Raw genomic sequence first — 25959 nt, forward strand, 5'->3', positions numbered from 1 at the left:
AGGCTGTAACACAACAAAATGTGGAATACGTCACGGGGTATGAATACTTTCTGAAGGCACTGTTATATTCAGTGCTGTCTGAGTATAATGAAGCCTGCTTCTTTGTGATGCTTTCTGTCCTCAGATATGGAAAGCTGTGAAAGCCTGTTTTCAGCTGAAGAGAGAGGTCTCAATGAATGTCCCAAGAGACTAAGGGTATATCCTAGACCATGGGTTATATGTGTAGGCCTACCTATGTTAGCACATATTATATACAAAAATACATTTAAACATTAAACATCAAACACAATGTATCAACCTATTACAATTGCAGCAGGCCAACCCTGCTCGAGGTCTTCTGGGTGTGCATGGTTCTGTTTCAGCCCAGCAATAACACACCTGAAGTCTGCTCACCCAGTAGATCAGAGATCTGTGGAGCAAGGTTGGCCACCGCTGTTATGGAGTTTATTTGTTCACCTAAAATTATGCTTTAGTAATAATAGTCTACTTGTTACTACTCAATTATATATTGCTGTTTACACTAAGATGTCTAATCTATCAGGTTTGAAGGTAAGACCCAGATGCAGACTGTGTCGAAGTAACAATGTTTATTACAGCAGGAGGGCAGGCAAATTACAGATCAAGGCAGGCAGGGGTCAATATCCAGAGGTGCTGCAAAGGTACAGGACGGCAGGCAGGCTCAGGGTCAGGGGCAGGCAAGGGTCAAAACCAGGAGGGTGTGAAAAAGAGAGACTGGGGAGAAGCAGGAGCTGAGACAAAAATGCTGGTTGAATTGACAAACAAGTCAAACTGGCAACAGACAAACAGAGAACACAGGTATAAATACACAGGGTATAATGGGGGAGATGGGCGACACCTGGAGGGGGTGGGACAATCACAATGACAGGTGAAACACATCAGGGTGTGACATAATCTTTACATACAAGTTAGCTTATTTGTACATTTTGAAGTGATGAAGTGTTGCTTCTTTGAAATGAAGTATTTAAACTATTATTCAAAATGAACTAGTGTGGATGTTGATTAATCACACAACACAATCATGTAATAAAGTGCAGTTATGTATTCCATGTGTATGTGTTTCTGTGTTGTATTCTCAAATTCTTCCTTTTGTCTAGTTGTAAGTTCTCCAATCTGTTTTATTTGATTGTCACTCTCTCACAGTATATGCTATGTGAATCGATTTTCCAGTTTATCATATAGGATACATCGTCCATGCAGCCATTGGCCTACAGTTTGATGGCATTGCTGGCCGTATGGGCATCTGTCATCTGAAGCAGAGAATAGCTCAATTTAAAATGATACCAGTAGACACGGTATGATTAGTTACACCTAGGTTAGCTGGTTTTTCCCAAAGCAAACCCTATTGTGGCTAGCTACTTCTTGTCCCTCATGGTCGCCTTTTCAGACAAATATCACTTCAGAAACATCTAAACAAAAATATTGATATGGCCAGCATTGTAGACCATTTCTCCCCTCATGCTGCAGCTTTAGCTCACCTCGAAATAACATAGAAATGCTGTGAAAACCAGCGTGCTGTAAACATTAAAATACAAATTGTCACCAGTGCTTGTTTTGTTGAAATTATTTGCACTGTTGATCCTGTAGCACTAATCTGGTGAGCACCTTTGGAGCTCCGCCCAAGCAAGGCATTTGATTGGTGAGACGTGTTACGAGGCGTCACTGATTTACACCGGGTTACCACCCCTCTTTAGCTGATTTCTGCCATGGAACTTCTCCAGGCTTCCTGTTTTAGGGAAACCTGTTTATGAAGAGGCTAGAAAATAACTAACAACCAGCCTGCTTGACCAGCAACTTCAGAATGCAAAAACAAATGTACTCATTAAAATAATGCTTTTTACTGAAGAAATGTCATGAATATTTTTATAAGTATGTTGGCAACCGTTTTATAAAAACATTAAGGCCCTCGAACCCTGACCTAATAACAGACCTTCCCTTAGGCCTAAGAACTTGTACTTGTAAGGTTCACCTTCCACCTGCCTGTTTGCATACCTGTGTATGACCATTGCCTGCCTGTGATAACGATTCCTGCCTTCTGTGAAGGCGAAATAAACACCTGCCGTGCTCTGAGCGTGAATCTACACCTTTTTCTCCCTGAGTATTCATTATATTACTCAATAATTTTTACATGATAATCACCAAGTTCTCATGCCTTATTACTAAATACCCCCCGGGTATTATTTCATTGTTGAATTCTTGAAGAGTATTCTAGAGTGTGGTTCCCAAACCTTTTCACTCTCCGCCACCCTTCCATCATTGTGGAACATCCCGCGCCACCCCCAGCACACACATGCCATATCTGTTTCTATGGGCACAAGCACTGCTCATGAGACAAAGTGTTCTCAACCCTCTTGTTGGTGGAGGTAATTTTTGCAGGTTTAAAAATAATTCTACACATTTTGTCATGGGGTGCAAAGAAAATGTTGTAGTTTTAAAGCTTATGTTCTTGCAATTCTATACATTTTTTCCATGGCTGATGTGTATTCATGTGATATTTGAGTGAAACAAAATACAACAATATCTATGGGCTAAAAAAACTATAAAAAATAGTGCTTGACATGGGCTAGTTGATCTGGACATTTCTGACAAGTTATCAATAGCTCTTTATTAAGGTATGCAAAGACTAACATGACAAGAGGAACTGATGCTGCACTACCCGATTTCAAAATTGCACCTTGTGCATTCTACTATTACAATGTTCAAGAGTAAGTTTAAAGCCCGACTGAGTTCCTTTAAAACATAATAATAGAAATGCTGACCCATGCACGCTCGAGTTTGCGAACCACTGTTCTAGTGCATGCATTATTTGCCTAAAACGCACAGTAATCATACATTGTGTCATCAGATGAACTCACCCAAAACATACTCCCTGTTTGAACTGACTGACTGCTTCTATTACCATAGAATATTGAATTGGATTCACCTGTCACCTGTCTGCATTGAATGTTATCATCTAGGCTAGGGTACCAATTTACGTGGACATTTTATATCCACTGGATATAGCCTATAAGTTCAGGTGTCCAAGTGTCTTCTCACATCGCTGCATAATAATAAATATTTTGACCTTCATGGTCCATAGACTGCAAAAAACAAATTTCCAGCAGTTCAGATTATTGTTTTAACTACCTATGTGTCCTTCTTATAGCCAACTACATAGCCTATGTATAGAAGTAGCAACTCTGTGTTTAGGAGTTAATGGAAGTTTGATATGTTCGATCAGAATCACTAAGGGGTTAAATGGGAGTTTTATATACTGTGGACAAAGGCAGTGTTGCGTGCAGGAGTGACATTAGAATATTATGCGTTTTCAACAGATTGTCACGCCTGTTCCCACTCCCCCTCCCTGGCATTCAAGGGCACCAGGCTGCCCATCATTACGCACACCTGTCACCATCATTACGTGCATCAAGGCAATATTGGACTCACCTGGACTCCTTCACTTTCTTGATTGCCCCCTCTTTATCTGTCTGTTCCTCATTATTGTCGTAATTTTTACCCTTGTCCAGACACTGTCCGTGTTTGTTTTATGTCAGTTATTTACTTTATGTTCACTCCCTGTACTTGCTTCTCATCTCCCAGCGCCTGACCTTGCAGAATGCAGACAAAGCAAGTTTTTTGTTTTGGTTGGTGAAGTCGGGACCTCGGCCGCTGCCGAAGAAACCAGGGGTTCCTCGGGTTGGCTCGTCTGGCTTCCACCCCACTTCATGCCTTAGCCAGTTTGCCAGGCTCCCACGCTTCAGCCGGTTCATCAGGCTTTTACGCCTCAGCCGGCTCGTCAGGCTCCCACGTCTCAGCCGGCTTGTCGGGCTTCCACACCTCAGCTGGCTCATCCGACTCCCATGTCTTGGCCGGCCTGTCAGGCTCACCCAGGTGGGACGTCGCGTGCACCCCTAGAGGGGGGGCAGGGTACTGTCATGCCTGTTCCCCCTCCCTGGCGCTCAAGGGTGCATTATCATTATCTACACCTATCATCACCATTACGTGCATCACCGCAATATTGGACTCACCTGGACTCCTTAACTTTGTTGATTGTCCCCTCTATATCTGTCTGTTCCTCAGTTTGTTCCCCGTGTCAGCCTTATTGTCGTTATGATTCCCCTGTCCAGACGCTGTCCTTATTTGTTTTATGTCGGTTATTTATTATGTGTTCACTCCCTGTACTTGCTTCTTGTCTCCCAGCATCTGTCCTTACAGACTGAGCCATGGTGGTTTGTTGGCTAGCCTTCGGTTTGATTAGAATGCAATGATAGCGCGGGGTGAACCATTGCAGTGTTTAATATTCGGGAAAATGTTGATTTCTGCCTAAATAGACATAGCGAAGCGTAATTATTTTCATGAGATGGCCATAAACAATAATTTGTTAGTTTTAGAAAGGTCTGGAACTCACCTTTCTTGTAAAAATATTTACACATTGCTGAGGTGTACTCACTTTTGAGGACACAAGCTCAATTACATTGTACAAATATTGAACAAATAACATTTTTTTTCCTATTCAACAAAAGTGGGGCAATAGGGCTTGAATTGACTGCAATTATTTTTTTAAATTATAAAATTGAATTGACTATAAGATTTTACCTCTCTTATAACTGTCAAATAAATATTATCATACTTAGTGACGGTACAACATTGCCACCATTTCATATAACTGACGACAGAGTATTTTCTCCTAAACATCCACTGAGCTTTGCTCAGGCACCATGTTTTTCATGTTGAGAGCATATCACAGCGAGATGAACCCTCAACTTTTGGATTCGCTCAACTGTCGCCTTGCATAATATACTGTCATCCAGACTGAGCTCCATCACTCAGAGGAAGAGCAAATTGATTCTTTGACTGGATAGGCCAGAATATATGACACGTCACTCCCTATGCAAATGTGGGGTCTGAAACCTGACACTTCAATTCAACTCTGCTGAGTGGTAGTGGAGAGCATTCACAGAGCACTTTGTACACCAAAATGTTAGTTGGAACCAGTCCAGAACCGCTTAAAGTCCCCAAATAGGTAACTAAACATATAAGAGGTAATGTGTTTTTTATGGTGGAGCATTCTGGTTTATCCTCTTCTCCAGCTGTCTCTCTGTCTGCTTAGCGAAAGAGGATGAGTTTACACAAAGGTCGTAACACAAAGTGAGCTTTGAAGGAGGGCAGTGCAAAGAGTTAAGTGGAACACAGAGTTTTAGCAGTTGTACACATGCACACACACACACAAACACGCACCTATGTCCATACCTCATGTTCTTGCTGAGCAGTAAAGAAGTTGTACGTTTAAAAAATAAATAAATGTAATTGTTTTGCAAAGTGAAAATTCTGTTTTTTGGAGGTGGTGAGATGTGTACATCACATACGCATGTCTGTCATCCTTGTATTATCACAAACTCTGACAGGTGTTTGTGACTAGAGCTTCTGAAAGTTCAACTTCCAGAATGTGACTCACTATTCTATTCTCCTTTTCTCACCTCCTCTCTAATCTTCTGCTTCAGTCATTTTCATCAGGTACCTGCCAATCACCACAGTATTTTTCCCAATTCCCATTTTCTTACCCAATCAGAGCTCTAGTTCTTCCAGAGTATGGATATTTCCGGGATGAGGTGCATCCAAACACAATAGCTATACTCTGCTCCAATCACAGACAAACAGGCTGGGCAATCACACCCATCACCCATCACAGGCCCCAATTACACAGAAAGGATGTACTTAAACTGCACAATTTCAGGACATAACCCGTTGTCTCTGAACTATTTCCTTGGTTTGGGTTTAATATTTTATATTGATCTGTCATACTGTTGCTGCTGAATGCCAAGCCATTGAACTGTGTGATTTCAAAGTCTACTTTATGCTGTATCTTACTGCTTAGTCATGCAAATTAGGGGATAATAGTATGTGATCCATACAGAGATTGAACCTCTAGTCTATCAGTTTATTAGCATCCTGCTCTGATGTACTTCGTTAGATGGGCCACGATGATGTGCAAAGTCAAGTACAAGGGATATATAACTGTATTTTCAGTTATATTATTAAGAGTGTGTATTTGTACGTGTGTTTCTAGATATATTAAAAGTGTGTGTGTGTTTTTCAGATGGTAGGGTGGAGGTGACAAAGGAGAGTGTGAAGCTGTGCACCATGGGACCTGGGAAGGTGTTTGGAGAGCTGGCCATACTCTACAACTGTACCAGGACAGCAACTGTCAAGAGTGAGTCTACACACACCAACCCTATATCGCTGTCTAAACACTCATGCCAAAATACTTACATTGTGACATGCAAACACATGCGCAAGCACACACACACACACACACACACACACACACACACACACACACACACACACACACACACACACACACACACACACACACACACACACACACACACACACACACACACACACACACACACACACACACACACACACACACACACACACACACACACACACACACACACACACACACACACACACACACACACACACAGAGAGAGCTCAATGTGGAGTCAGTCAGGACCTGCCGGACGGTGAGTCATCCCTCAGTAGACATAGGAAGGAATCACCCTGTTATGTACTAGCAGAAGCAAGGAACACACTGATAGCATTGTTCCAGTCAAGGTGAAACAGCCCTCTAGCCACAACACGTTGGATTTGACTCTGGTTGAGTAGCTCAGAACACCCAAAGTGGTGCATTTGACATGCAGCTCACCATTTTTTAAAATCCTAATGGTTGTGCTTTAGTTTTCACCTCAGGTTTTATCATCACAGGCCTACACACATGAATGTATACATACACCGACAGAAAGGTTTCTAAGTCTGTGTCCATATTTCAGTGAGCCTGTGTGTGTTATGAGAGTGTGTCAGAATGAGGAATGTGTGTTTATGGAGCAAAGAGGAAATGGGTACAGGCTGGAGCTGTAGGGTTGGATATGAATAACACGGGATCGACATAGAACTGTGTGTTAGGACATTTACAAGGGATGCAAGCACTCTCTTCTCACACGTTTGCACCATACGCACGTACTGTACACCTTTGTACACCACAGCTGAAGAATGTTGTATCTGAAACAGTTTAATTGACAGGTCCCAGTCAGCTTCACATAAAATCCCTTAAATCACTTAACTTAACAACTATTGATTCATTAATCAATTACTCACACAGTTGATGGATTTTCATGAGGTGGTGGCTGGTGACAAGGCCCCTAGGATGTGCAGTGGCCAAGGTGTGAAGGACATAGACTCCCTGAGGTGATGGCTGAGATTGGAGGAGAAAGATGGGAGGAAGGGGGTTGGGGGGAGAGAGTTGAAGGGTGAGCTGAGAGGAGAGATGCGGGGAGGGCATGAGGGGGAAAGTGATGAGAAGGGAGAGGTGAGGGGCAGAAAAGAAGTGAGATAGGTGAGGAATGGAAAGATGAGAGGTGAGGAGGCCGTCACGCTATCAGTCAGTCTGCCACCTCCTATCTGTTCCTCTGGTTCCTCCAAAGTGTTGGATCTCGTGGCTCTGTTGCCATGGTGAGGAGTTCTAAGGGAAGGTTGGGGCTGAGTATCTGAGGGATTAGATCTACTACACAACAGTTACAGAGTGTCTCAACCATCACAGTCCCCTGACTCCCTACACTCCCACTCACATGTCTCCCACAACCACTGCTCACACACAAGACCTGTTGAATTTATCTAGGTGCATGAGGAAGTGTGTGTGTGTATGTTATCTAATCAACCAATTCATTGTGCTGCCATTATGAAGCATCTAGGACTGCATATGTACATGTTCTTCTAAGGGATTATTCCAGTGTGCGCTCCTTTAAGTATAATTTGCATGTGTAATTACGACTTGGCATTTGAGGAGCATTTCTTCAGATGTTAAATGAGCCTGTCAATAAAGATTCTCCATAATACAAACCTAACCTGCTACCCGCCAACCGCCTCCCTCCTTTAAATGTACCGACAACATGAAACACAATTGCATATCTGTGGATTACATGGCATAATCATGAAGCAATATGCGAAGTTGAGGACAATAACTGTTTCACAAGAGTGCTGTTATTATAGATGATGGCTTTTCTTAAGAAATACTCAATTACAATGTCATGCCTCTTTGAGCATCTGGAAAAGCACCACATACATCGCTACATAAAGTGTTACATACATCCAAGAGTGTTTGTCTCCATGTTGAAGTACAGACTACAGGTTTGCAGAGATCTCTCTTTGTTTGACGTCTAACACTCATTATCACATGCCATGCTGTAAGGATAGAGGGATTTGGGTCTGGCAGAGAGGGAAGGGGGGGTTAGGGGAGAGAGAGAGATTGTCACGATCATGTAGACTTATAATTAAATATACACACTGAAGGAACATCAGCTTATCAAATATAAATACATTGAGTATTAAATATGAATAGATTTGAGACTACAGTCAAATACATTTGAGCTGACGACAATGCTTAAAGCTAGCCAAATCACTCCAGGGCTATTCTCAGTTCATATGTTTCTGATTGTATGGTCCATGCTCTAAGATTACACATTACAGACCCTGGAGAATTATTAGACACATTTGAAAAGGATTTATAAGTTCCTGCGGGTCATATCTGTAAACAATGTTATTTTCCCACTAGGACGCAAACAAGTCATGCATCACTTTCTCTCCTATTAAGGACAAATGGCTTTAAGAATGGTTGTAAAGAGGTTACCATCTCAAGAGAGAGAGAGAGAGAGAGAGAGAGAGAGAGAGAGAGAGAGAGAGAGAGAGAGAGAGAGAGAGAGAGAGAGAGAGAGAGAGAGAGAGAGAGAGAGAGAGAGAGAGAGAGAGAGAGAGAGAGAGAGAGAGAGAGAGAGAGAGAGAGAGAGAGGTAAGGAAATTATAGAGAAAGCAAGGATGGGAACAAGGAAAGGAACGAGAGATGCATACCTAAATGTTGAAAAAATATGCAGTGCTTTTGCCCCCAGAACTGGAGGGTAGTGGCATTTAGGAAAAAGCTGTCCAGTCTGCTCATTAGCACACCACTGAAGAACACAGTGCAGTACAGAACAAGATAGCTCAGACCTTGAGATATCTGCCACTCTACAGTGTTTCCAGCTAAACTCTGATTTTAAAGAGAAATTCACCCAGTGACATTATGATACTATGATTCATATTTTCTCTCTACCCGTAATCCTTGTGTAATGTAGATTCCTGACCCTTTTTCTAAGCTATTGTGGATTTGATCACATAAACCAAAATATACCTCAAAATGAACCTTTGTCAGGCTGCAATGCAGTGTAGTCATTTTTAGAGGCTCCATTGTTTGGAGAGGTGAGCTGTATGAAAAGCCTTTCCTCAGTGAATGACCAAGCTCTTGTCTGTCTGTCTGTCTAATCTCTATTAGTAGGTTTGGACAGTTTAGTGAGACTCATCATTCCCTGCTTGGGCTTTCTCTCAGTTCACCCTGTCCAAAATTACTGGGCTTTTGTTATGACAGGAGTTGGAAGTTACAGGTTTGACCTCAGGAGAACAGGCATGAAACTAAACACTGAAACTTTTCTACTGACAGTGGTAGCTTCACTAGGGACTCACTGTTTAAATCATAAAACTTGTTGTTTGGAATTCTGTGGCAGATTCCTGTGTATGTGTGAGGCTGGGAGAGGCTCTGTGTGTGTGTTTAAGTAAGTTAATGTTTGTGTCTTCACATGTGTGTCTCTATACAGGTATCTGTGTTTCAAGTCAGTCAATTCAGGAAGTAAACTGAAATTCCAATTTCAATAATGGTAAAAAGGGCATCTATTTTCAACAATTTCCCAATAAACTGAAAAGGAGAAGCTTTTTATTTCAAAGGTTTTTCCATTTTTTCATTTGTGAATTCAAATCACTTCCTGAATTGACTGACTTCAATTCAAATTGACCCCAACCCTGGTGTGTTTGTAGATGTACGGTATGTGCACCACCAGGGTTGGGGAGTAACTGATTACATGTCAACCGTTACATGTAACGGATTACAAAAAAACGGTAACTATAATCTGTTACGTTACCAGCAAAAATATTGTAATCAGATTACAGATACTTTTGAAATACAAGATGATTACTTGGAGGATTACTTTTACATTCAGAAAGAATGTTTGCGGGAAAAAAAGTTTAAGTTTGTTCCACCTGAGCGAGTCTGACCACAAGTCAGAGACCACTATGATGACACACCAAATGTGTTTGATGGATCATGGGAAAAGAGCAGGAATGGTCTTTTGTGGGCTGTCTTCAAATGGTGTGGCTGCTGTCGGCATCCAAAGATTATCCAACTTGAATAAAGGTTGGAGGTAAGGATGACAGCAGTGGTGTAGTCTACGGCGATTCAGATATCACTTAATATTGATATCTACATAGTGCATTTATGTGAATCACACTGCTGCACTCTCATTTAGTTATTTGCGCCTTACAGATTGTGGTTGTTGTGGATGGCAGTTCACAAGTCTAAATGTGTATTTGAATCCAATAATGGTTGAGTTCAAGAAGTTTAAGCCGCCAATCAATCATTGTTTTTGAAACCAGTGGACAGCCAGTGAAAAATGCCCTTTTGCAAACTTTTTTGCAGCTGCAATCTTATTCAATGTGATAAAAAAATAAATCCATAGGCCTAATGGACACATGCTCAAACTAATACACTTTTGATAGACTTAAAGGGGCAGTCTGTAGTTATATATATATATATATATATATATATATATATATATATATATATATATATATATATATATATATATATATACTGTATATCCATTGATTCATGAAGAATATAACTTATGCCTCATGAGCTTAGTTCAACTGTCACACTTCATGAGTACCCAAAATATAAGCTTGTATTTCTCCAATGTTTGTAAACATTGTAAATGTTAACAAACACTGTATAGCCTCCATAACACGAATAAAACAATAATTTTAATATCATGGATGGTCAGTCCTTGCATCCATAGCTCTGTCTATTAATCTGAGAGTGGTTACATTTCTCTAGGCCCATTCTTCAGCTTTTTACCAGAACAGAGGCTGGTCAGACGTTTTGTTATTGTTTCATCTGTGGATTTGACCTTTAAACAGCTGCATATTATCAACATATCAAAGTGTCACCAACAAAAATGTAAACAATAGGTGTAGCGTGTACGCTGGGAGTCAGGAAGCAAGTACAGGGAGTGACTTTAATAATAGATAACACGAGGAACAAAACAAGGAACACGAGTAGTGTACAGACATGAGACACTGAAACAATAACGCTTTGGGAAAGAACCGAAGGGAGTGACATACAGTTGAAGTCGGAGGTTTACATACATACACCTTAGCCAATTCCTGACATTTAATCTTAGTAAATAATTCCCTGTCTTAGGTCAGTTAGGATCACCACTTTATTTTAAGAATGTGAAATGTCAGAATAATAGTAGAGAGAATGATTTATTTCAGCTTGTATGTCTTTCATCAAATTCCCAGTGGGTCAGAAGTTTACATACACTCAATTAGTATTTGGTAGCATTGCTTTGAAATTGTCTAACTTGGGTCAACATTTTTGGGTAGCCTTCCACAAGCTTCCCACAATAAGTTGGGTGAATTTTGGCCCATTCCTCCTGACAGAGCTGGTGTAACTGAGACAGGTTTGTAGGCCTCCTTGCTCACACATGCTTTTTCAGTTCTGCCCACAAATTCTCTATAGGATTGAGGGCAGGGCTATGGGATGGCCACTCCAATACCTTGACTTTGTTGTCCTTAAGTCATTTTGCCACAACTTTGGAAGTATGCTTGGGGTCATTGTCCACTTGGAAGATCCATTTGTGACCAAGCTTTAACTTCCTGATGTCTTGAGATGTTGCTTCAACATATCCACATAATTTTCCTGCCTCGTGATGCCATCTATTTGGTAAAGTGCACCAGTCCCTCCTGCAGCAAATCACCCCCACAACATGATGCTGCCACTCCTGTGCTTAACGGTTGGGATGGTGTTCTTCGGCTTGCAAGCCTCCCCTTTTTTTCTTCAAACATAACGATGGTCATTATGGCCAAACAGTTCTAATTTTGTTTCATCAGACCAGAGGACATGTCTCAAAAAAGTATGATCTTTGTCCCCATGTGCAGTTGTAAACTATAGACTGGCTTTTTTTATGGCGGTTTTGGAGCAGTGGCTTCTTCCTTGCTGAGTGGCCTTTCAGGTTATGTCGATACAGGACTTGTTTTACTTTAGATATAGATACTTTTGTACATGTTTCCTCCAGCATCTTCACGAGGTCCTTTGCAGTTGTTCTGGGATTGATTTGCACTTTTCGCACCAAAGTACGTTCATCTCTAGGAGACAGAACTTGTCTCCTTCCTGAGCGATATGACAGCTGCGTGGTCCCATGGTATACTTGCATACTATAGTTTGTACAGATGAATGTGGTACCTTCAGGCATTTGGATATTGCTCCCAAGGATGAACCAGACTTGTGGAGGTCTACAAGTTGTTTCTGAAGTCTTGGTTGATTTCTTTTGATTTTCCCATGATGTCAAGCAAAGAGGCAGAGAGTTTGAACGTAGGCCTTGAAATACATCCACAGGTACACCTCCAATTGACTCAAATGATGTCAATTAGCAGAAGCCTCTAAAACCATGACATCATTTTCTGGAATTTTTTAAAGGCACAGCAACTTAGTGTATGTAAACTTCTGACCCACTGGAATTGTGATACAGTGAACTATAAGTGAAATAATCTGTCAGTAAACAATTTTTGGAAAAATGACTTGTGTCATGCACAAAGTCGATGTCCTAACCGACTTGCCCAAACAATTTAGTTTGTTAACAAGAAATGTGTGGTTGAAAATGAGTTTTAGGGAGGGTGATCAGGCAGGTGATGGAGTCCAGGTGAGTCTAATGAGATGCTGGTGTGCGTAATGTTGGTGACGGTTGTGTGTAATATTGATCAGCCTGGTGACCTCGTGCGTCGGAGATGGAATATACATGGCAATAGGCCTAGAGCAAATGCAGCATATGGCATTCATTTTTCAAATGTAAATAGCACTTTTCAATTGTGCTCAAATCAAATCAAAGTGTATTTGTCACGTGCGCCCAACAGCCTTACAGTGAAATGCTAACTTACAAGCTCTAACCAATAGAACAAAAAAAGGTAATAGGTGAGCAATATGTAAGTAAAGAAATAAAACAACAGTAAAAAGACAGGCTATATACAGTAGCGAGGCTATAAAGTAGGTAGGCTACATACAGACATCGGTTAGACAGGCTGATTGAGGTAGTATCTACATGTAGATATGGTTAAAGTGACTATGCATATATGATGAACAGAGAGCAGCAGTAGCGTAAAATAGGGGTTGGCGGGTGGTGGGCGGGACACAATGCAGATAGCCCGGTTAGCCAATGTGCGGTAGCACTGGTTGGTCGGCCCAATTGAGGTAGTATGTACATGAATGTATAGTTAAAGTGACTATGCATATATGAAAAACAGAGTAGCAGCAGCGTAAAAAGAGGGGTTGGGGGAGGGGGGGCACACAATGCAAATAGTCCGGGTAGCCATTTGATTACCTTATGGCTTGGGGGTAAAAACTGTTGAGAAGCCTTTTTGTCTTTGACTTGATGCTCCAGTACCGCTTGCCATGCGGTAGTAGATAGAACACTATGACTGGGGTGGCTGGGGTCTTTGACAATTTTTAGGGCCTTCCTCTGACACCGCCTGGTGTAGAGGTCCTGGATGGCAGCTTAGCCCCAGTGATGTACTGGGCCGTACGCACTACCCTCTGTAGTGCATTGCGGTCAGAGGCCGAGCAATTGCCGTACCAGGCAGTGATGCAACCAGCTCTCGATGTTGCAGCTGTAGAACCTTTTGAGGATCTCAGGACCCATGCCAAATCTTTTTAGTTTCCTGAGAGGGAATAGGCTTTGTCGTGCCCTCTTCACGACTGTCTTGGTGTGTTTGGACCATTCAAGTTTCTTGCTGAGTATGCCATTCCATGAGCGCAGCATTTAATTTTCAACTCAAATCAATGAGCCCAATTAGTCCTCCATAACGACAAAATCATAAACTACAGAGTAGGGCTGGCTAATTAATCCTTAGCCAACTCATAAAGTAACATTTGAGCTATGTAAACTTTAACGTTGAATTATTCTGCAATATTATTCTACAATAGATGTCGTTCAATTGGTAACAATAATGTTTGTCTTCTTCTAACGTTGCTTAAGGGGAAAGTAATCTAAAAGTAAATGAATGTAATCAGATTACATTACTGAGTTTGGGTAATCCAAAAATGATATTATCGATTACAATTTTGGACAGGTAAATTGTAACTGTAAACAATTACATTTAGAAAGTAACCTACCCAACCCTGTATACCACTACTACATTAATGTATGTGCAGAGCTTATACAATCGGTTATGAACCACAAAAAGACTTCCCAGAACACTTCCACATCCATGTGTAAACAACATATTTCATGTTCTCCATGTCAACAGGCAGTTGAGTGGTGAGTTTCAGACTATAGTCAACCTCCATATGACACTGACCTTGTAGTTTCAGCAGCGAGCTATTACAATGTTAAACTGTCTCCTCTCCTTGTCCTTCTCAGACTGCCTGCTCTGCTCACAGAGAGGTTGACCCAGAATACTAATCATGTTTTTTAGCCTTAAAGAACTAAAGTATGAGCGAGGGTAAAATGATTTAATATCGACTTGATTAAAGCAGGCATCACTGATAATGTGTCCCACTCAATCACATGTCCACTAATTTGCAAATGCTTGTGTGATTGGGGCTCGTCTTCTCCCTGATGTACATTTGTTTTTAACCATTCTATAGGAAATGATAGTGCTGTTTGAAATCGATAGCAATTTGGATATTGTAAACATTGGTATATTCTCCCGCAGTGTGACTAAATGGGGATTCTGGTGGAGAAGAGGGCACTCAGAATTGAGGGAGGTAGTGAAAGGAGAGCACTGGCAGACTCTGGGAAGGAGGTATCCTGTGTTTTTGTGTCTCCACTTGTCACAAACATCTCTTGTCACCACACACAGGAGGAGTCTTTATGTTGGTGTGTCTGCCCTCGAAAGAGAGATGAGAGAGAGAGAGAGAGAGAGAAAGAAATAGAGATAGGGGGTCAGAGAGCTGCAGACAATGAAAAAAAGATATAGAGGTAAATTCAAATGAGAGATGGGAGCGAGAAAGATACAGACAGAGATATGGCGAGAGACAACAAGATGGAAAGTGAGGATGAGGAGGAAGATGTTTTTACACAGTCCTCCATGAGTGGTAATCAAAAGCCCTCAGCTTCCATTGGCTGCCATGGTAACCCTCTCCTGCGTGGGAACAGTGGAGGGACAGAGGTGAGGGGGTTAAGGGGATCGGGGTGATCAGTACAGTGGAGGTCACTCAGACCCTAGCCAGACTGCAGATGGTGTGTGCGTATACAGATCTGTGCTTGCGTATGACTTTATATCTGAGAGGGTTTATAAATGTATGTGAGCCAGAGGCTGCATCAGGATTTCAGGCACTCTTCACCTAGTAAGAGTGCGCTGTGGAGGACGAGAGGAGGGAAAGAGAGAGAGAAAGAAAAGACAGGGAGAGAAAGAGACCTCCAGAATTACAGTGAGAGAATAACCCTGCAGCTGTCTCTTTAAACAATGTTTGATGGACATTTCTATGCTAATATTTGTGAATGCGGAAACAGGCATGGTAATATGAACTAGCATCTCTCCCTCGGGGAAATACATGATAGTGAAAATAACATGTGAGTCATCATTAAGATTCAACTAGACAAAAGGTAAGTGTGTGTGTCTATGTGTGTTTGTGAATGCGTGTGCACCTGTGTGCATGTGTCTGTGCATATTTTTGGGATTAAACTGTTAGTATCCCATAAGAACAGCTAAACCGTAGGGAACATTGAATGTGTTTTGAGTCACTATTGAAACAAGCGTGAATGCAAAGTTTCCACTCAAACTTTTCGCATTTCACTCTTTTTCACGGTGATTTGAACCATGGTTGGTTGCTCGTCTTAATGAGCTATTTCCCACATGGGTTTACAGACGTGTAGCCCCCGCTGAGATAGAAAACTTCTTAGTCAGAGTCATTGGTGTTTCTGTAAAGAGTGGGATGCTTTCTCTCACCACACTACACCAAGACACTCATCATAAGCTGCCAAAGCCAGAAGAATTGTTACTGTGGCACCAGGGTTATTTTTTTGGAGCAGAGTTTTGATGATTGTTCCACTTTGCCTCAGCGGGGGAAGTGTCGTACCCGAGCTGTCAGAGGATGAGGCTTATGAGAATCAGCTACCTCGTTCTATCTACACAAACATTGGAACTAATTTGTAGGACAGTAGAACCGCCAACAACGGCTTTTGAATGCCATGTGAATAAAACATTTACATATCTCTGTCATTTGAAAAGTCATGTCCCTTTCTGTCCTTGACTTTTCCTAAATAAGTCTATTTAACACACTGACGTTGTTAGTATTTTTGAAACACAAACAGGAAGCAGCTTTAGGAGGACAAAATATGCTATTCTGTTATTTTGAAATACATTTGTTCTTGGCATCATAATGTAATAATCCACTCAAAAACGATATTTGTTAGTCTACTGTTGATGCAGTCCCAAAATGTTTTGCGTGTCAGTAATCTAGTTTTCAAGATATAAGACTTTCAAAAAGCTAACTGTCACTTGCCACATCATCATGATGATGTGAACGTCCTATATTTTGAAAACTTGATTGTTGACATGCAAAATATTTTGGGACGGTATCACATTGGACTAATGAAACAAATACCAAAATATAGCTTTTGAGTGGATTATTCCTTTAGGACCTGCCTAATCAAAATAGTATATTAGTATATTTAGTTTAATAGTATATTTAATTGATGGATTAGACTATATGACTTAGAAAATATGCCCCAGGGATGCGGCATTGGTGGCTATTGGTACTCGTTGAGGCCCGGCTAATCCAGTGCTAAGGTGTGCTATCAGGAGGAATGAGAAACGATGCATATTGCTTAGATGCTCACATAAATTACCTATAGACCCACACAGGTCAAAACAATGCTGCTGTAGGCGCTGTTTATATCTCCCTCTGAAATGTTTGGTACATTTTGGAGTTATTTCCGGAAGGTGCTGGTACATTGATGTGCTTCTAAAGTGCAACCCAGGAATGACATCTTCTTTGGCAACAGAGATTCATGAAACAGTTGTGGTAGCAATGGTAAAAAAAGCTTTCTTAAAAACCTATTAGTCTTTATCAATAAACCTACTTGTCTATTTGTATTCAACATCTGATGGTCTAATCTTGAAGCAGTTTTCCCTCTTGAGCTGATGGACAAACCCATTCAGTGTCCTGCTGCAAGGACTTGGACACAATGTCCCTTTCCTTTCTTCAACCCTGCTATGTGACGCAGGCTATCGACAATGTGACGGAACTAAGTCAATTGAGTTGGAGATATGTGAAAGCAGATATGAGAAGACTGTGGCCCCAGATTAGAATAACGCATCTATTGATGAATAGATGAGAACATGTTCTCTGTATGATTTTCTCAGAACGACCAGACTAAAATATACCAGGTCACTCCAATAGATTTCCTGGTGGATAATTATTGTTTGGGTGATTTTCTGTAATGACGTGGAAAATAAACAATTACCATTTATCTTCCAAGGAAACAGTCTATGGTGGACGGACAATATTGTCTCTGCACTCTGCACCAGTGGGAAGCAAAATCATCACAGCAACTAAGCTTTCTCATTGTTCGCTGTTTTGATTGAGAATTGAAAGAGAAGAAGAAAGAGAAGACTGAGACTGGCTGAAAAGGCTCTTTAATTAAACTCTCAGATATATTTTTTTTGACAGGAAGTCATGCTGAGACCTAGGTCTCTTTTACAGATGAGCCCTGTATACACATCGATACACATTAATATACACATCTATAAACTGTACACGTCAATATTCACATCAATACATGAAATGCAAAACATAATCATAGAAAACAAACACATTCTTCGGTAAAAAGGTCCTCAATCATTCTTTTGAATTGCCCTAAAGGCACCAATTCATCCACTTTTAGAGTCTTGGAGATTACTCCACAAGTAAGGTGCAAAAAAACTCAAATCAGATTAACCTAACTCAGTGAAGATTGAAGGGATCTCCAGAGTTGGCCATCCCTGAGAATGATTCAGGTATCTCATAAGTCTGTAAGTTCACAATGAAGTAAGGTACGGCGAAAGTTTTTTGCAGGAAGGCTTTATAAACAAAAAGAGTGTAATGCATCAGTCTACAAGACTTCAAAGAGAGCCAGCCTACTTTCTGATACAGAATGCAGTGATGTGTACTGAACCTATTGTCTGTAATAAAGCATAGTGCAAATTTATTAACTAACTCATCAACACGCTATTTAAAAATATATATATATATTTTTTACCGCTTTTTCTCCCCATCATCTCCAATTGGTAGTTACAGTCTTGTCCCATTGCTGCAACTCCCATATGGACTCGGGAGAGGCGAAGGTCGAGAGCCGTGCATCCTCTGAAACACAACCCAACCAAACCGCATTGCTTCTTGACACAATGCCCGCTTAACCCGGAAGCCAGCCGCACCAATGTGTCAGAGGAAACACTGTGTCCCTGGCGACCGTGTCAGCATACATTGCGCCCAACCCGCCACAGGAGTCGCTAGTGCGCGATGGGACAAGAACATCCATGCCAGCCAAACCCTCCCCTAACCTGGACGACGCTTGTGCACCGCCCCATGGGTCTCATGGTCGTAGCCGGCTGCGACAGAGCCTGGGCTCAAAAGAGGATCTTTAGTGGCACAGCTAGCACTGTGATGCAGTGCCTTAGACCACTGCGCCACTCGGGAGGCCAACATGCTTTTTGAAAGAGATTTTTGTCAATCTAGATGCCCAGATATGTATATGCAGGTCAAATGTTTTTTTATTTAAAAAGATTAAGGGGAAGATCAGCTTTTATATTGCAGATAGATTGTGGCTTCCATCAATGTCATTCTCTGCATAATATCCAATCCTCCATATATTGTTTTGGTAAATATATATATTTTAAAATAACCCCTAACCCCACCACCCCTCCCCTAATTGGAGTAAACTAATGGACAACAACACTTAGGTCTCTACTTCCAGCGTATACATACTATATACATTTTACGGACACCATATATTTTACAATAGTTATTTTTTGTTTGTTTTTAGTCCCATCTTTCAGCTACCCTCAAATCTTCCCATCTATTTCTGAAGACCATCCAGTTTTGATTTCTATTTGCAATGTATTTTTCCACTGGGCTGTGATGTTTCACAAAGTTCTGAACCTTTATATTCTCATAGTGTCTACAGATTGTAAATTAAAGATAGACATTGTTGCTAAGAGTATTATTATATTATTGATCAACTGACTATGACTTTTTAAATCACCAATAGCAGTGCTATTTGCAGCACCAGGTAAATGTTGGAATTCTTCAGCCATTCTTGAACCAAAAACAAGCTACATGTGGACAGTACCAAAACAAATGATCTAATGATTCTGTCTCTTTGCCACAAAATCTACAATGCTGGGATGGTTGTATCCCCCATATATATAACATTCTATTGGTTGTAAAAAGAAAAACTCAAAGTTTTGAACCCAGCATTGTTTTGTGTGTCGGTTCATAAACCATGTGCCATGGAATCGGTACATCGAAAATCTCTTCCAAACTATGTTGTAATCAATTTTTTGGTCCTAAAATTAAACTGGTCTACTTTTGTGTTTATCACAATTTTTTAAACCAATTTTGGTCTTAAATGCAGGGCCAACAGACAAGTTCCTTAATTTCTCCCCCTTCCAATTGCCTCTTCCATTTTTGTGATAATGCTGCAAGTAGTTGGTTGTCATTTTGAGTAGAGCAGACATTTCCATATATTTTTGTTTGCTGCATGTGTAACAACTCCACCAGTCCTATTTATGATATAATTTCTAAAGATTATACAGTGTTTTTTCTTTAAAAATATTGTCTTCTTTATCAATTAATTTATCAATTCATATATTTTATTTGAACCATAATATTGTTGGCACTTACTGTAGTAGCTAACATAGCTACCTAGCTTACTTTCTTTCTTATTGGCAAATCATCATAACACTTGAAAAATCATGTCGGACTTTGAGGTAGAAGAAGACCATTTTTATTCAGAGCCGTATTTATTTGAGCCTGAATCAGTGGTGGAGCCGGTACACAAGCTAACTGGAGAGCCAGGTCTAAGGGGGATTGGTGGTGCAACTGCGGGAAATGACAACTCATGACAACGGATGATGAGTGTTTGTGCTTCACAGAGTGGGACTTGTTACTGCTATCGATTGGGTGGCTTGATATCTCCAGGGAAGAACGCAGCGCACGTTCGACAGTGTAACAAATCAAAGGACTTTTCTGTGTTCATCAATCGTGGTGGTATAGAGTCATCCTTACATGTCCCGGAAATAAATTGAAGGAAGCAGCCTAGACCTGCTGGACCGAAAGCTGTCCATCGAGTAAGTGCCATTATTCATTACATTTACATTTACATTTAAGTCATTTAGCAGACTCTCTTATCCAGAGCGACTTACAAATTGGTGCATTCACCTTATGACATCCAGTAGAACAGTCACTTTACAATAGTGCATCCAGTTGTGGGACGATAGATCCCAAATTCATAGACACAGTAGGCCTAGGCTACACACATATATACAAACATACATACATACATATATATTTTTTAAGCAACGAGTTTGATGCAACAGATGACAACATTTAGCTTAAAATGTGAATGTGCATTTGGCTACTGGACAATGAAAGAAAGTTTAAAAACAATAGCACATAAGAGATATATATAGACTACTGGTTTCAAAAGCATATGGAAGTTTTTATAAAATAATTGCCTCCGCTTGTTAAAGTATTGCTTCCGTCCCTGTCCTGCCCCCAACCTGGGCTTGAACCAGGGACCCTCTGCACACATCGACAACAGTCACCCTCGAATCATTGTTACCTATTGTACCACAAAAGTTGCAACCCTTGCAGGGCAAGGGAAACAACTACTTCAAGGTCTCAGAGCGAGTGATGTCACCAATTGAAATTCCACTAACGCATAGTTGGATTTTGTCTAAACTACTTTGACGAAGGTAAAACGTCCAGGTTTCAAACAATTAAGTAGCTATACGTTTCAAAAGGCATACTGCCTCTAGCTCATTGCAAAGTGGTGCGTGACGAGCTGATGAAGCCTGCCTTCCGTTGCCTATGCATTTGAATGGTGAATGGAAAACGCGCTTCAATTACCGGTTGAAATAAATAAATAAAATAGCCCTTCTTAATCTTGGTCATTTGAACTATTTTTAACGTACACTGTCTGACATATTTTCTGCTCAAAGACTATCTGTCTGCTATGCACGTGTGATAAATAAGATGCATAACAAATATACACATGCACCAATTGAATTCCAGTAAATTGTGCAAATTTACAGACCGATAAGGCCAAATATATTTAATTCAATTCGTTTTGTCCCGGCACACACTAACAAAGTGTAAGAGATAATATATTGATCACTTTTGCAGTTTTTGAACTGATCAAATAAAACATTTTCTTGTGATTAGATCATTTTTATCTAGCTACTCGTGAATAAACAATTTGTGTTCTTAGTCAACACAGGTTGATTTCTTATCAGTGCTTGAATGAGCTTCATGTGTTGTTTGTGCCATTCGCTGCAAATATCCCTCGCCAACAGTTGTCTATGTGGGATTCATGGAGGCAGAGAATGTGATGGGCCTATTGTAATTACACTACAATGACTCATCTTCACAGCCAGACATTGCCTAACCAACTCATTTTGTCAAATCACTCTAAACCATTACATTCTATTTTGTTACAATTCTGTTGAGTCATAGTAATAAATTACATTATTTGAACCAGTACCAACTGTTTTGTTACTAGCAACTATATGTGGTATATTACAGTGTCACACAATAGTTTTGTGTATTAAATAAAACAGTCAGATCACTGTGTCAGTAACGTTTCAATACTGAAGGTAAATCACTGCACATAATGAGCAATATAGACAGGGCATTCTCAAAATGGCACTCAAGTGTTCTTGAATCTTGATGTGTGTGCTGCAATAACCTCCTTGCTGGGTTTTGGGATGGGGCTATGTTGGCAGCCAGATGACGGCCACTTCCACAGAATTTTGGTTCCCAGTATTTCACTAATTTGTCCATGTGTTTCTGCAGGACGTGCTACATCAGGTCATTCCTGAATCCTTGAGTGGTGTGCTGATATATTGGCCGGTGGTCCGAAACTGTCAACTGGGTTCGGGCTTTCATGCTGTAGTCTTTGAAGTGGAGACGCTTTTGACAGTATTTCAAAATATACGTGTTCCTGGTTAAACATAGTAAAAGAGAAGAGAGACAACCTTAGATGGAGCATGAAATAACATAGGCATGACTAGTACCAAATAGTTATTACGTGCTAAGTATTTCGCTTGTGAACACCTACACACAAATCAGAGCACAGTAGATTCTAAAAAAGCATTTCTCATCTGTGAAAAGGAAAGTGTCTATGTGTTTCATTTGATATGCATGCTAATTCAATGGGGAACAAACCTGTGTGCTTGAACAGTGTCGTCTGAGTAGAGGGCTTCCTCTGCTGGTCCTCTCTTAGCTGTCCATGGTAACAGCGTTCTTCCACTCTGTCCTCTTCCCAGCGATGGACTCCACAGATGTGATGGAGCATTGACAGGAACCTGCGCTTTAAATCCTGAAAATGACATTTGATCACAAATAGGCATGAGTTCAACGGAAAAGCATTGTTGCTATCGGCACACTGTTTTGGGAAATTAAGTGGTGAAAGAATGGAGGCTGTCAGGGTGAGCAGGTTGTTGGATACTGTCACAAACACTACAAAGTAGTCTGAGACCAGCTGAGGGGAGTGAGACATTAGTGGGGTTGTTTTTCTACAGTTACACGATGTCACACTATGTCACTCTAAGCCATCTGGATGCATTGTAAGAGATAGAAATCAACCCTATTTTAAGCAACTGACACAACTGACTGTATGCCATTTCAGTAGAAATTAGAAAAAAATAGAAAAAAAGTAGAAAAAAGTTTACATAAATTGTCATGTCAACACAGCTGTCAGTGCTGCTGAAAACCGGGTCAAAAGAGACATGCCAAATATGTCATGTATAATGAATTCTAGATAGTATGGCTACTCAGGGGTTATGTACATGGTCTAGCAGTCAATAAATGTTAATATATATATATAGATACTGTAGCTTCAGAGTCCTCTTTAGGAGACAAGTTTCAGATAGATTTCAGACTTGGATGCTATGGTATTATTCGGTTACACATTCAATAGTCAGTCCTCTGGATACTGTTTCAGAGATTTACATTTTGGCCCCTCAGAGTGGGAAGGGCTGACTAGTCCTTGGGCATTGTCCTTTGTGTTTTGATGGGCCATTTGCCATGCAGCCCCAGGTGACATAGAGCACATACTGTAAGGGCCAAGCCACACACACACACACACACACACACACACACACACACACACACACACACACACACACACACACACACACACACACACACACACACACACACACACACACACACACACACACACACACACACACACACACACACACACACACACACACACACACACACACACACACACACACACACACACACACACACACACACACACACACACACACACACAACTAACACACACAACTAACCTTGCAGGGACACACAATTCAGTCCCATTCAAAATCCTATTTTCCTAACCCTAACCCTTACCTTAACACCCAAAATCTGACCTTAACCCAAAACATTACCCTAGCTCCTAATCCTAACACTAAAACTAACCCTAGCTCCTAACCGTAAACCTAATTCTAACCCTAACACTAATTTTCACCTTAACCCTAAACCCCCAAGAAATAGCATATGACCTCGTTGAGGCTAACAAAAGGTCCCCAGATGTCAGAGGTGTGTGTGTGTGTGTGCGTGTGTGTTTAGACAGCGATATAGGGTTGGTGTCTGACACCTGGGGACCTTTTGTTAGTCTCAACGAGGTCATATGCTATTTCTTATGTTAGATCTTTTCCATGGAAAGATAGATAATAGATACCAGATATTCTTTGCCTTGGTTTTAACATTCACCCCATTTGCACTTTTGTCCTAACTCTCATTTTTTATTTCCTTTATTAATAGCAGGCATGTGCAAATGTGGAGAGTTTGCACCTCAGTAAGTTTGGCCTTTAGCTATCAACACACCAAATGTCAAGTCAATCACTTATCAGCCTATCTCAACTGTATTCAGATCACAGGTCCCCTCAAACCACCCATCCCCTCAAACCACACATCCCCTCAAACCAATCAACCCCTCAAACCACCCATCCCCTCAAACCACCCATCCCCTCAAACCACCCATCCCCTTCAAACCACTTCTTTCTCATCATTAATTAATTCCCTCATTCTTTTTACCTGTGGCCACAAACTTGTCCAATCACTGTCACTGTCCAAGCTCCCTGTGTCATGCCTTGGATTGTATTTTGTGTTTTCGTTATATATTTGGTCAGGCCAGGATTTGACATGGGTTTATGTTATTGTATTTTCGTATTGGGGTTTGTAGTATTTGGGATCGTGGCTGATTAGGGGTGTTGTATAGGCTTGGCTGCCTGAGGCGGTTCTCAATCAGAGTCAGGTGATTCTCGTTGTCTCTGATTGGGAACCGTATTTAGGTAGCCTGAGTTTCGCTGTGTATTTCGTGGGTGATTGTTCCTGTCTCTGTGTAGTTTCACCAGATAGGCTGTAATTAGGTTTCACGTTCCGTTTGTTGTTTTGTATTTTGTATAGTTATTTCATGTGTCACTTTTTCTATTAAAGTCATGAGTAACCACCACGCTGCATTTCGGTCCGACTCTCTTTCTACAAGCGAAGAACACCCTTACACCCTGGTCAGTTTCTTGACATATTTTTGCAAAGGGGTATAAAACCCCAGAGCTTCTGAGCTGGATGCAGTGTGCTGCTGTACAAGCTTTTTCAATTTAGTACCGAGCAGGTGAAAGTGTTTCTTTAATATTTTAATTTGATGTTATAAAAGATATAACCTAGGGCCCTGATTCTGAGAGAAAAATACCTTAGATAGAGGAATGATTTTAATTTGACAATCCTCTATATTGGAACAGTAACTGGCTACTGGTAGTGAGGTTTGGTCAATATCCAGAATATTCCGAACTCACTGTGCAATGTAAAAAGGAAAAAAAAGAAAGGCAATCTTGTTGTCACAAGATGTGAGGTAATGTGTTATCCCTGGGCCATGAATAACATTAGCAAACCTGCAATCACGGGGCATGCTGCAAACTACTTTCAGAAGGGACACTCTGCTTCTACGATAACGCTGACTTTACATTGACAAGTACCTGGTCCGGTAATGGGAAAATGTTAATGGTGAACTTCCAAAACATCTCCAAAGTTACATGATGACTGCAGGCTTGGAGGTCTTGTTAATATTATACAGGTGGTGTTGTTGAAGCCATGTCTCCACCATGTAATAAAAATCAGGGCCCTGTTCAATCAAACACTGACAACTGGTCGTTTCCGGGGCAAAACAACATTCCTCCTACACTGTGAGAAAACACTAACCATCCAGTTCAGGTTCCTGTGAGTTCATTAAATGTGTTTTATTGACTACATGAACCGAAGGGTGACTTCTCTAAGTACAAGAACAATGTTATTTGGTCTTACCCCAGAAAAATAGTCATTAGTTTGATGGAGTTGGAACATCAGTGTGATTAACATGTCTGATGGGCAAGCCAGTATCACTTCAGCTCAGGCTAAATCATTTCCTGTGTTAATTGTCATACAGTTTGAGTGAACAAAGTGTTACCATTGCCAAACGGAGAGCTTTTTTAACAGTTAACTTATGTGCATGACATACATTATTAGTTGGATAGCTGGATGTATTGTGCAGTATGCAGTATATGCATTTG

The 25959-nt window shown here is 40.8% G+C and overlaps 1 protein-coding gene across 2 annotated transcripts in view; it reads left to right on the forward strand.

Annotated features, from left to right (window-relative positions):
* The window catches only part of LOC124041256 (cGMP-dependent protein kinase 1-like), a 143576-nt gene that overhangs the window by 56852 nt on the left and 60765 nt on the right, over nucleotides 1–25959 (forward strand). For both annotated transcript variants that reach the window (XM_046358632.1, XM_046358630.1), the window contains exon 3: nucleotides 6095–6208. In XM_046358632.1, coding sequence (XP_046214588.1) covers nucleotides 6095–6208 — 114 coding nt within the window. The remainder of the gene's footprint in view (nucleotides 1–6094; nucleotides 6209–25959) is intronic.

This window comes from Oncorhynchus gorbuscha, linkage group LG08 (genome assembly GCF_021184085.1).
Source record: "Oncorhynchus gorbuscha isolate QuinsamMale2020 ecotype Even-year linkage group LG08, OgorEven_v1.0, whole genome shotgun sequence".
NCBI classification, from domain to species: domain Eukaryota; kingdom Metazoa; phylum Chordata; class Actinopteri; order Salmoniformes; family Salmonidae; genus Oncorhynchus; species Oncorhynchus gorbuscha.